At 38.3% G+C, this 12777-nt stretch overlaps 1 protein-coding gene across 2 annotated transcripts in view; it reads left to right on the forward strand.

Annotated features, from left to right (window-relative positions):
- The window catches only part of LOC149154725 (uncharacterized), a 166008-nt gene that overhangs the window by 92972 nt on the left and 60259 nt on the right, over positions 1-12777 (forward strand). For both annotated transcript variants that reach the window (XM_089440692.1, XM_089440691.1), the window contains exon 4: positions 5620-5703. In XM_089440692.1, coding sequence (XP_089296818.1) covers positions 5620-5703 — 84 coding nt within the window. The remainder of the gene's footprint in view (positions 1-5619; positions 5704-12777) is intronic.

Genomic DNA, 12777 nt, shown 5'->3' on the forward strand with positions numbered 1-12777 from the left:
GGATCCAACTGTCCTTTGCTTGAAAACAACATCCAGTGTCCACTGATACAATTTGATGAACGCCCACTGGCGTATTTTTTGATGATGATCGCCCACTGGCTGAAGATGTCGAAAAACAACTCAATGTTGCTTTTGCTATGATGAAAGCTGCTCACTGCTGCTTTTGCTGTCGATCGCCCACTAGCGAATTTGCTGATGGTCACTGCTGATGAAAAATGCCCACTGGCTGCTTTGCTGATGTTGTCGAGACTTTGAGGTTGACAACCACTTGTCAATTTCATTGACATTTCCCCCCTTTGTCAGCTGAAAGGAGAGACAATCTTCTCCAAAATATATCTGAACTCCCCCCCTTTAGGTGTAGGAGAGTTTCACTGTTGTACTCCCTCGTTCAACTGCATGAGAGTACCATTATCAGTTCACTGCTCGCTGCACTATGTGTGATTGTAGTCAGTTGTAGAACTGAGACAATCTTTTGACTGTGGATGAGCATTCCCAAGGATCGATCCATTCATAATGTATGTTCAATCTGGCTGATTTTTGTTGGTTGCGACATTTTTCTGAGGAATGATTGGGCTTGCCACAATGGTGACAAGGATGGAGATCAAAACACTGATCTTCCATATGACCGGTTCTTTGACAATGAGAACATTTCGGTTGGACTTCAACGTTAGGTTAAGTGCAATTCTGTTTGTCTGCAACTTTCTCTGAACTCGCCGAGGTTTGTTGTGCAAGAAATCCTGCACTGACGAACTTAATTGACTTGGAAGAATCTGGGATATGTAAGTTGGTGTCATCAGTGACATATCCTAAGCCTCGTCGATTCTTGTTATTTTGAATTTCTTTCCAGGGCTTGATGATGGGTTTGGAAGAAATTTGAATTTGATCATGAACAACTTTGAAACTTGAAGTTGTTTGGATGGGTGATTTGGAATCAACATCTTTATCTTCATCTGTATGATTGGATGACTTGGAAGAAGTACTCTTCTGTTGCAACTCATCTCTTTGTAGTTGTGACTCTAGTTGAAGAAACTCAATGGTTTCATGTGTTTGTCATAGATGCCGTGAAAGATCAGCAAGAGTTTCTTTGCTGATGTGCACCATGTCTTCATCACAGGAGATGATCAAACTGTGAAGAATGTTTAACAACTGAATATGTTGCACCATCTGAACTTGCTCACTTGAAATCAGGCTCTCTTATCATAGATGTCGTGCTGTGAACTGTTTCACTTGATTTTGTTACTTGCATGACAGGCTCGCTTGCTTTGAATGGCACGCTCTCTTGATTTGTTGCTTATTGCACTTGCTCGGAACACTTGCTAGAGTTGTAGAACTTTCTTGCTTAAACTCTGGAATTCATGCTCGCTTGATGACGATCGTGTTTGCGTGAATGCTCACTTGCCTTACTTGATGACTTTACGCTCACTTGAATGAATAGCCACGCTCGCTTGATGTCGATCTCAACTTGCTGGATTGGTGTTAGAGTTGAACTTGTTTGGTTGCTTTGATGGTCGCTGTAATGAACTTTTGAATACTCACGCTCGCTTGCAGGAAATGTGAACTTGTTGTTTGTTTCATTTAGAGTTAAAATTCGTGCATTCACTTGATTGTGCTTTAAAGGAAGGGTGTCGAACATTGTCGAAAATGCACCCAAAAAAGCTTACAATGATTTTAATGACTCACTACAATGAATTCAATTTGACTCAATTCAAGACTTGGGTGTCGATTTCAACCGAGAATGCACCCTTACAATTCAATGCAATTGGAATTTGATTTACAAGGTCTTAAATTTGTTTGCAAGAATGTTGATGTAGACTTCGCTTTGAAATGCTTTAACTTGATTAAGTGAATTTGCTTGTTGATGTAGAATGTTGATGTTGACAATCTATGATTATGAGTTGTAGTTGCACAGATGCAAGTGTTGAGTTTAATTATCCTTCCTTGAAGCTATTTTGTTACAAGTGTTGTGCTTTCTTGCATTGAACTTTATGTGTGTTAAATGAGATCATTTATGTGTCAAAACTAGACACAAATAAAAAAGCAACAAAATGAAGCATGCACCATCATCAACACACTCTTTGTGTACCTAAGATCACCTTATTCAATTTCGGGTGGATCTAGGACACAATCACCACAAAAATGATATCTTTATTAAACTTTGGAATACATAATCGCTCAGCTTCACAACATCTTCATGGAATCAGAGTTCTAGAACTTTTGGAAGCAAAATGTCTTCAAAAAACTGACTCAACCTTCTAGAAATAAAATATTCACTTATCTCTCCAAATACAGAATACTTATAACTCCAAAAATTACAAAATATACTCCTTATCTCTCCATTAAAAAGTTACCAACATTTCTTATCTCTCATCATATTCACCATTAATTCTCTCTTCGTCCCAAATATTATTCTCCACTAACTCTAACACATTAAAGTTCAGGAAACATTAAGTGTTAAACTTCATTCTCACCCCACTCCATGTGCATGTTGAATGAAAGATACATTTAATACCTTTTATTTACATGAGTCACTCCATTCACATTTCACATATATACAAAGTATGTTATCCCCACATTAAAATTAATGTTGAGACTTCACATGTAGGCATACGTCCACGCATATAACTTGCTCCATAGGTCGAATGGGACTGGGACTCACGTTGTACAACTTCATTCCAACGCAACTCAATGAAGATGGTCCATCACGTGCATATGTGTTTTGTTTTATTAATACACGGCTCATCAATGCAGCTCATGAAGAGAGTATTACACCAGGTATATAGGCAGGCTCTTCATGATTTTAATGATTGCATGCAACTCCTCACACAAGTAAACCGACAAGTCCTCACTAAGGCAGCTCCTCTTCGTAGACAAGCTCTTAGGCACGCATACTGATCCTCACAATTTGGTCACAACCCTTTCACTGACTCGGGAAACCTCTGCTTTGTGGTTGACTACACGCCTAAAATCATGTCTCACAGTAGAACTCAACGCCATGATAGCTCAGACCAATAGCATCGTTCTGCTCAGATATTTTGCCATGGCTTTTCTCAGATTTCACGTAGCCAATGTATGAAAATTCACCGATGTTGCCTGAGCACGAAGACCCACCTCATGAAAGAGATTCAAAAATTTACTGAACAGATAGGGCACAACATATCCAACCCTTCATCGTGGTTGTGGTTGTCATACTCCTTCATTGAATTCTCTCATGGTGGACTGCTTGATTAAACTTAATAATGGAAACTCATTAGATGAAGAACAAGGCATTGAATATCAACACTGCTCGTAGCACTCACAAGATCAGGGATGACATTGCTATCCAAAACACAGGCGAACTTACATTCCTCATATCAAAGGAAGCACAATTCCAATTGAATACAAGCTCCAATAGCGTTGGGGCAGTCTCGATCCTATCGTCTCTGTAGCAATCGAATACCTCGGGCAGTCCTGTTGAGAAACATCAATCCGACATTGTAAAATGTAATTAACTTGCTCATACGAATATGTCGAGAATCGGCTTCTCCAACAAGCAGAATTTTTGCCATAAAAATCAAACTTGGATAAAATAAACCTGGAGGTCTTTTGGCCTTGACCTTGGCACAATATAAATTGAATAAAAATTAATAACCGGGTCGTTTTCGACTATGCATGGAACTATGCATCCTTTCACTCCGAGTTGTCAGCGCTCCATCCTGAGCTCGAACCCCAGCGACAGGTTTCACACCAATTTGATTTTTTTTTCGTTAATTTCTTTTCCTATTTTCTATGTGAATGGCCCAACCTTTAAATAGCACTACCTTGGCTAGAATTATGATTACAAAGTGGATTGATGAGGAATAAAATGCGGCCCTCCGTCACAGTTTAGAGATACACCTACTCTGTCATTTAATCACATGCACAAAATCGATTCATTCGCTTACACAACAACTGTAACAAATAAAGGAATAGAACCATAAAAATAGAGACCGAAATTTCAATACTCCAAACCCCGTTGTCTTCCGAGAGCTCCGAAAGCCTCAACACCATGACGCAGAGCAACAGAGAAAAGCTATGGTCTGGCTCCGGCAAAGTCCACAGTTTGACCTCAAAAAACGATAACGCTACCTCAATTCGCTTAGGTGCACAGGTCCTTTCACACAATTGCAACCCCAAAAATAGATAATGTCCATGCAACTTGCCTGCAAATTTTTCAGTCCTAGCTTTGATACCACATATTGAAAAAGAAATTAACTTGGACAAATATATAAAGCACACATAAAAATCAGACACAAAATATTGGCGGAAAAGGCTTCAGCCTCATGGCTACCTCAGGTATTCTCTCTCTTTTTCATTAAAATAATTGAATATAGTGTTACAAATAAATAGATGAGAGACAATGTTCTCAAGATAGTGCGTGCTATCTTAGACACTTTTGGTTGAGATAATTTCTCCTTTGGTTGAGATAATTTTTCACCAGACACACCAAGATAGGAGTTACCTAAACTAACTCCTATCTTAGAGGAACAACCCAAGAGTTAGGCACAAATTCCTAACTTGGAATATTTAATTTATTTTTGGATTTATTATTGTTTTATGAGAGAGGCTAACAGACCATAGCTACAAAATTAACATGGACTAGATGAGCCGTAACATGGTTTGGTTGGTGTTCCATTGGTTACTCAAGAGAGTGACTCTGACTCAGATAGCAATATTTCCATTGATGGTCTTCGTGACTTCATGCAACAGATGGATGTAGAGGATCATTCCATGGGATTGACTCTTAACTCTAGGTATTAATGAACTCAAACTGATTCTTTGGCTCGTCAATGCTCGTCACTGTTTACTATTTTTGAGTTATATCAATTTACTATTCCAGTCTTCAGACTTCAGTATCTACTATAATCTATTTTGCTTACACTAATTAGATTCTAGAATTATGAATGATGAATTTAAATTTTAAATCAATATAGATTCAAGAATGATGAATGATGAGTATGGATTGGTGTATTTCATTATTTAATTCAATCATGTATGGATCAATGTATTTATGATTTCATTATTGAATATGAATTTGAATTTTATAGATATATATATATATATATATATATATATATATATAATTCAAATTCATATTCAATAATGAAAGCATAAATTCAAATTTCCCTGAAAATTTCAGCGTACTCCCACACGTCGCCCATGTGCGTCTCCACACATCCACGCCCCCCCGAACTGGAATCTTGGTGGAACATTGGTTTTTAATCTTATTTTGTTGAATATATTGCAATTCTTCAGTAGTAGATGGTGGCATATTTCCTTATGGGTTTCCTAGATTGAATATCCTCTATTTTATTCAATAACGGAAATATTGATGAAGGGGAAAATTCCTCAGTTCTCGCGGTCAAATAGGGTGGGAACTTCTTGTTCATAGAATATGCTATCTTAATGCTTCCGGATATACAAAGTGAGTATGCAGCTGAAAACCTGCGATCCAGATTTACAATAAAATAGGATATAAGAGGGATACATGGCAATGTATAATTCGTACTTTAAACTTTGGAACAATTGTGAATGACAATAGCATAGTTTTAAGATGTTTCGGCATAAACTTGTCACTGAGGCATCCAGTGTGCTTTTGCACAGATCAGCAGAGCATTGTGGACTGGATATGAAGATGGCCTGTGGAAGAAGTTTCCAAAACGCATGGATGATGATGCAAGCATGGAGGTACTTTTTATATTTTCCTGCATGACATTTCAGTTTCCTAAAACCATGTGGCCTTGATTTTGTATACTAATTTTCTTTCGATAGTTTTTACAATGTTGATGATCTTAAGTTATATAATTGTTGTTCATCTGGAATTTAAGTAATAATATCTGCATAGTTGTGAGCACCCTTAGCATAGTGTAAACCATTTGTTTTAATTTTTTGGCTACATCCATTGAGATAAGAGTGTTTGAATGTCTGTTTTCTTTTCCGTTTTGTTAACCTCAGGTATTTATATACATGTTTCACTATACTATGTACTTTGGTCTCTTGTGTTTCTTTCAGTGGTCCATAGTCTCACATTACCATGTCTATTGATCTGATTGTAGTTCAAATTATCATTGTTCACATTTTCTTCCTTCAAAGTGCGGCCATCCTTTTATGTCATAGTCTCTTATATTGTAATTGTGCTTATTGTAAAGCTGTCTTACATAGCAACATCCTAAATGATACCAGTATTCAATATTGTCAAATTATTCCGCACTTCTGTAATGTCTGACATCTTTGCTTTGTGTTCTTCATTTTGTAGGCATAAACGTTGTGTTATCCCATTGACAAGTTTGTACACTTCTTGATAATCATCATGGGAAATGAATGGCCTTGGAGAGGAAGAAAATTTCTTCCAATAGCTTATAAATGACTTTAAGTAATTCCAGGATTTCAACTAGGATAACTTTGCCTAATAGATATCGCTCATTGCTAGTTAGCGTTTTGGAGCTTTGTGTATAATTTTAACAGCTGGGATATTTTCCACGTGAGGAGAAGTGGTAGGTCACAGCTGTGGGCAACTCACTGTATACCTGAATTAGAAGCACAAAAACAAACTGTCATGTTAGCATGTGGCAAAATCCTATCCAAGTAACTAAAGGAATGTGGTTCTTAAGTTATTATTGGTGTGTGGATTGTTATCACATCTTTTGGTTAAGATTTATAGCTGGAGCCTTCCTAAGGTTAGGCCATATTATTGTCACTACTTTAGCAAATAGTTAAGTAGCTCTTACATGTCTCCACCTTATCACCATATGGCTTCATGTGAAAAATGTTGAACCTTAGAAGCCTATTTACATAAAGGTCATACTAAGTAAGTGTGTTCAATGGCATGAACCTTGTACCTAGTTAAATTATCCATTATGCTACATGTGAAATTCAACGTAGTGAACGTGTCATGTATTGTCATAGGAAAATGAGCCTATCTAATCATAGTGGGAAATCATATAGATGTAAGAATGGATACTGTTAGACACCTAGGTAGGTAACCCCTAGGAATTTTTTTTTATCCTATTGTTTTAGCTTGTTAGCCAACAACCCTGTTGTGATCCATAGATCGGTTGTCTCAAAGGCATTGGATCCATGCTTTGGTTTGTGCTTAATTTCATCTAACCTACTCATCAGATGAAGATAGGTTATCAAATATATGGTATATTAACCATTTTTGCACACAAGTGCTTTCGTGTAATGTTTAAGGACATTCTAATATGGACCACTGGTTAAATTGGATGATAGATCACTTTTGGCTGTATTCTTGTTTCCATGCTTCACCTTGGTGCTTATCACTTAACGTTAGTCCAATGTGACCTTCTTTAAGGCTTTTTTTCATTCCATTGTTTAGGAGGGGCAGAAATAGGAGGGTTTGATTGATGTTGCATGTCCATGGTGATCCATACTTAACATTTTCCATCTTTCCCTTGTATCCGCATCCCATCTTCAGGTTGATTGCTATCTGTCAGTAATATTGGTTCCCTGTTTTCTTCATCCTTGAGCAGGGGTTGGGAAAATTTTCCCTAGGAGGTTGATGAAGCAGAAAGAGAAGGAAAAGCATGTGCTATAAATTTTAAAATGCAATACAATCATAGGGATACATGAAAATTGTTTGGACAAAAGCCTATCCTGAGGTCTAACCCCATCATTAGTTAGTCCTCAGCGTGTTTCTAGCTAATGTATGAGCTATATAAATAAAGGAAATCTGATTATCCCAACGTCAATGATTAATAAAGTGCTTCATCATTAAGGGGTTAATGATGAATCAAATGAATCTTGTAAGCCAAGCTGAAACTGTAAAAGAAAAAGAAAATCAATGAAGAAAAAGGCACACAAGAGGGGTAAAAAGAGGCCCAAGAAAGGGGTAACTCGCGTTCCACGATTGCTCCCTTTTCATATCACATTGTTCAAGGATGTTAGAATTTCATAACTAGTACAAAGACCATAACATCCTTCATGAAGTAAACTCTTGCCATGTCATTGACCACTTTCTCCCTACTAATTGATGGGTTGGCATAGGAACTGTTCCTCCCCTTATCGTTGTAAGCACCTAATATGACCTTGTGATAATCGCCCCGTATCTAAGCATGGTAACTTGTTTACAAATCATAAGCTAGAAGGTCATTTGAACATGATGCTTGTGTGAAGTACTCTGATGCATTTTAACATTAAATATGGCCCTCTATGATACTCTTATGGTTCTTGCACCTATGATGTTGTTTTCACTTGTTTTCATGAGTATGTTTTAGATGGCTGCTCCTAGGTACAAGTGCACTCCCATGAGAGATTATATTGTGATTCTCCAACACTCCAGAGAGGATGTGCAACCCCACCTGATGACAACATTGGGCACTAGATCCAAAACGTTGACCACTTCTTGATGAGTGTTGACCATGAGATGCATTTAACACTATAAATGACATCCTCTCTCTCCAGGACTTGAAACATTGCACAATTGAGCCAATGCATTACTTAGAGTGCTGATGTACCCCATATATGGCAGGGCGCCCCATATATTGCACCTTCTTCATGGACGTTGCCCTGTTTCTGGTATGATTTGATGATGATGATGATGATGACTCGTCATACCAATGGAGGGGATGGTACACTACTCAACATGATGATGTCACACCATAGCTCCATGACATCCCCTTCATGTATCCATTATTGATGACGTGTACTTAGTTGTTGATGATGCCTTGTGTAGGGAGCATTTGCTTGTTGATTGGACACCTTTTGATGTGGAGATGTGGATTTGGAGTGAGGAGCACCTTCTTGAGTAATTCATGTAATATTTTGATAAGAGATGCGCCTTTTAGAGGATGGCGTCACCCTCGGAGGTCTTTTTGCTCACACGGGTGGGTTATTAGAGGCTAATTTTAATGTTTATTCATTGATCAATTTGATCCACAAATATTGGAGTAGTGTTGATCCGAGTAACTACATAACTATTATGGTGGGCCACGCATTCTCCAAGCCTTATGCCACAATTCTACACCAATGGATTTCTGAGGAATTGAAGAATTGACATCTCGGAGCTAGAGGACAAGCAGGGTTCGACCTAGACTACTAGACAATAGATCACATGTTCACCCTCAAAGTCTTCATTGAGGAGACTTGTCATCGCTCTTGACGAGTTTATTATTGCTTTGTAGATTTCTGGAAAGCTTTTGACATGGATTCGAGGGAGGCATTATTTCACAGACTTTGCGACATTGGCATATTAGAGACCCTCTTAATTGCTATTATGAGACTCTATAAGTCAGTGCTAGGGTGCCTTAAGATGGCCCATGGTCTTTTAAACTTCATTCGAAGTACCTTTGGGGGTGAAGCAGGGGTGCCCCCTTTCTTTGACTGTCTTTGGGATTTGTATTGATAAGCTTGAGTCTTTCCTCCATGAGCAGATACAGGAGGGTGACAACTGCCCATTGCACTGTGTTTTGATCTCCTTGCTCCTCTTCACTGATGAATTAGTTTTGTTAGCCTCTACTCTTAAGGGATTATAGAGACAAATTGACGTGTTGGCCAGTTTCTGTGACTTTCGACAAATGAAGGTCAACCTGGGTAAAAGCAAGGTTCTGATCTTCATTGCCTCGAAGAAATTTATCGCAGACCTACACTTCACAATCGTGGGACAAAGATTGAGATCACCACATCTTACTCCTACTTAGGGGTATTGTTCAGAGGGCCCATATTTGGTATGCGATAGGCAATTGTTGGACACCTAATCCCCAATAGGTTAGTTGGAAGCCGAATGGACAAAAGGAGTCCAAGAGACCTTGGGATGTGAAACCCAACAGTCACAACAATGTACTATAAATGTATATCAGTTGTTAATAAAATTGTATTGTCATGTTTTGTCCTTCATATTGTTCTTGCTGCCCATGTGTGTTTAACATGGTATCAGAGCAGGCGTATTCCTGCCCTGCATAATTAATTTGAGCCATTTGTTTTATGGCCTTTCTGTGCAGTTTATTTCTGCCATATTCCTCTATACAGACCTGCGCCCTGTCTGCCATATTCACTTGAACGATGAAACGTTCCTCTGCCTGACACTGCCAGCGCTGTCCAAGCTGTTCCGACATGTCTGTCTGCCATACCGACGCTCTCTTCTGTGTTACCTGCGACCTCTGTCTTTTACAGTCCTGACCCTTGAAATTAGACCTGTGCTCTCTGTCCATAAGCGTTTCATGGTAATTTTAGTGCTGTCCTGTCTGTCATTTTTTCGCTGGTCTTGTCTGTCATATGCGTTTTATTTCTGAAAACTGGCCTTTATCCCTCATCCCTAAGTCTACAAATTCAAACATTTTCTGTCAGCCCGCAGGTCTTTATTTTGGCATTCATGTACGCTCCTGAGTACTCTTACCATTTTTCCTTTCCAACTCCTGCAGCGAACACACCTGTGCTCTAGCTCCTGTCTGTATGGTGTAGCCTAGATCACGTTCAAAATCTAACGTGCGTGCATGTTCCCTTGCTGCACCACTCTCATGTGATTGCATATTTTTCACTTCGATCCTTTTGAGTAATCGTAAGTGTTTCATTTGCCCCACACTCTGTCTAGTTGCATCGGATTTGCGTTGCTCAGGGAACATTTTGATTTGCAGCGCCAAATTCTATTCTAGCGGTCTCTCTACAATTACGCAAAACACTTGTCGTCTTTGTCGAATATGGTTTCTGGTGCGACTCTGGAAGAATGGATTGTTTCTGAGCGTGCATAGTAATAGTTCTTCAAAAGAAAAGAATAAACGTTGGTACATCGGTTGAAAATGGTTAATATTTGCGTCCAGGCGGTTGTACAGTCCATTATTTTTTCTCCATTTAGCTTGAAGACATTCCATGTTCATTGTGACTGGTAGATGAGAATAAAAATGGCATATCTACACATTGTAAACCCACTCTCTATTTCCTGCAATGTAAGCCGAGTTTGAAGAGATAGACGGGCTGCAAATTAAGCTAAGCAACCAGGTATGGGCCTCTTTGGATTTCCACAACTCTTGTATTTGCGGTAACGACACTGGGAAATTATGCTTCCTATTTGTCTTCCATAAAGAGTGAAGATAAAATTGACTGGCATTATGACATTAATTATATGAGCTGGGCTGCGTGCTTGATTTATGGATACATCTGTTTGGTACCCCTCGGATTTTATTTCCTCCTCCGTTACTTGGGCATATCAACACCCTTGGTGCAGCTGTGGTGTCTTTATGGATATTCTCTGTTTATCTTCATTCCAGCTTCGATTCTGTTAATCTTCCCAACTGAGTTTTTAAGATGGACTGTTATTGCTCTTGCTGGCTTAGCGGCAGCAAGCTTTGTAGCACTGAATATGCGATCTTGCATGAGTGGAAGTGACAAATGGATTACAGCATGCATAAGTGCATTTTTAATGCAAATATTCTTGGCCTTTGTAATTAAGCTTTGTTTCTTTGTATGAATGGGAAGGGCGCACTTATATATTTGATATTGGTTCATTTAAAATAATGTTAAAATTAAATGATGGGGCATTGTCTCATTGACTTCTGAGTATATGAAATCAGATACTGAAACCCATATATAAATGATTGTGGAAATGATTCAAGAAGAAGATTTTGGGCTTAAAACCAGAATTAAAAGGGCTATTGTATTGAGGTTTGGTTGAGACAAAACTTTGTGCAATTTAATGTGAAATGGAAACCATATGGATAATGGCCCAGAGTGAGTGAAATGCCAAGCTTTTGATTGAATCCAGCATATGTGAATGTAAATTATGAGAGCATTCGAAGTTGATGGGATTGATAGTTAAAATATGAATGAGGATGAAGGAAACTTCACATACAGTGATTGATTTTTATTGAGTTTTCATGAACCATGAAATATGTGAACAGGTGTTTGATAAGCTTCCGCATGCAAATGATAAAATGTGAATTTGCCAGGAATTGAAAGGTAAGCTTCCACATATTAATTGAGATTGCCAGTGGTAGAAATTTGCCAGACATTGAGATACTGATTGAGCATAGGCCGAGATGCATGTTCATATGCATGTGCTACTATGAAACCCTTGAAATTGCAATGTTGACTTAGTTTATATATCTGCATTGTTCCACATAAGATTATGAGATTATGTACAATTCTTTCTCTGGGAATCTGTAATCCCACAATTGTAGCTGTTCCACATGTTATCATGAATGGTTACAGTCGCTATTGAACTTGACTATTCTTTTCCACTGGCCGAGAAAGTGAAGGAGTATTTGAAGGATTCAAGCAAGTTTGCAGTTGCTGCTGCCCCAGTGTGGCTTTGTATTTAAAATTCATTATAGTGCATTAATTCCTTGCTTCAACTGCTGCATAAAGAGTTTGGTGGGCTGATTGTAATCTTTTATGGAGAAAAGTTTTGTCGGTTGTTTTGTCAGAACATAATGCTGGTCATGAGTAAACTCTTATTTTCATGTAATGGATTGTAATCGGTGCTTGCTGGTTGAACTCTGATCATTTGCTGCACATGTATAAAGGATATTGCTGTGTACTGTGAGTAGGTATTACTTTTCTGCACTGAGTAGTAGTTGTAAGGTGTAAATCTGACATTGAAGAAAAAAAATGGCTAGAATCAGTGAAGTATTAGAGTTCCTCAAAACTCTAATGTCGTCTACTACTCATGATACATTAAAAGTCAGCAAAGTTTCTCTCACAGATATTCAGGTCTGTCTACAAAATGCACAGGAAAAGATTGATTTTTTGCAGCTTGAATCACAGCTACAACAAGAAGAGCTACATCAAAATAGACATCATTCTGAACCTGTT

This window comes from Pinus tabuliformis, chromosome 9, assembly GCF_031772625.1.
Source record: "Pinus tabuliformis cultivar Carrire ecotype Pingquan chromosome 9, CPIR1, whole genome shotgun sequence".
Classification (NCBI taxonomy): Eukaryota; Viridiplantae; Streptophyta; class Pinopsida; order Pinales; family Pinaceae; genus Pinus; species Pinus tabuliformis.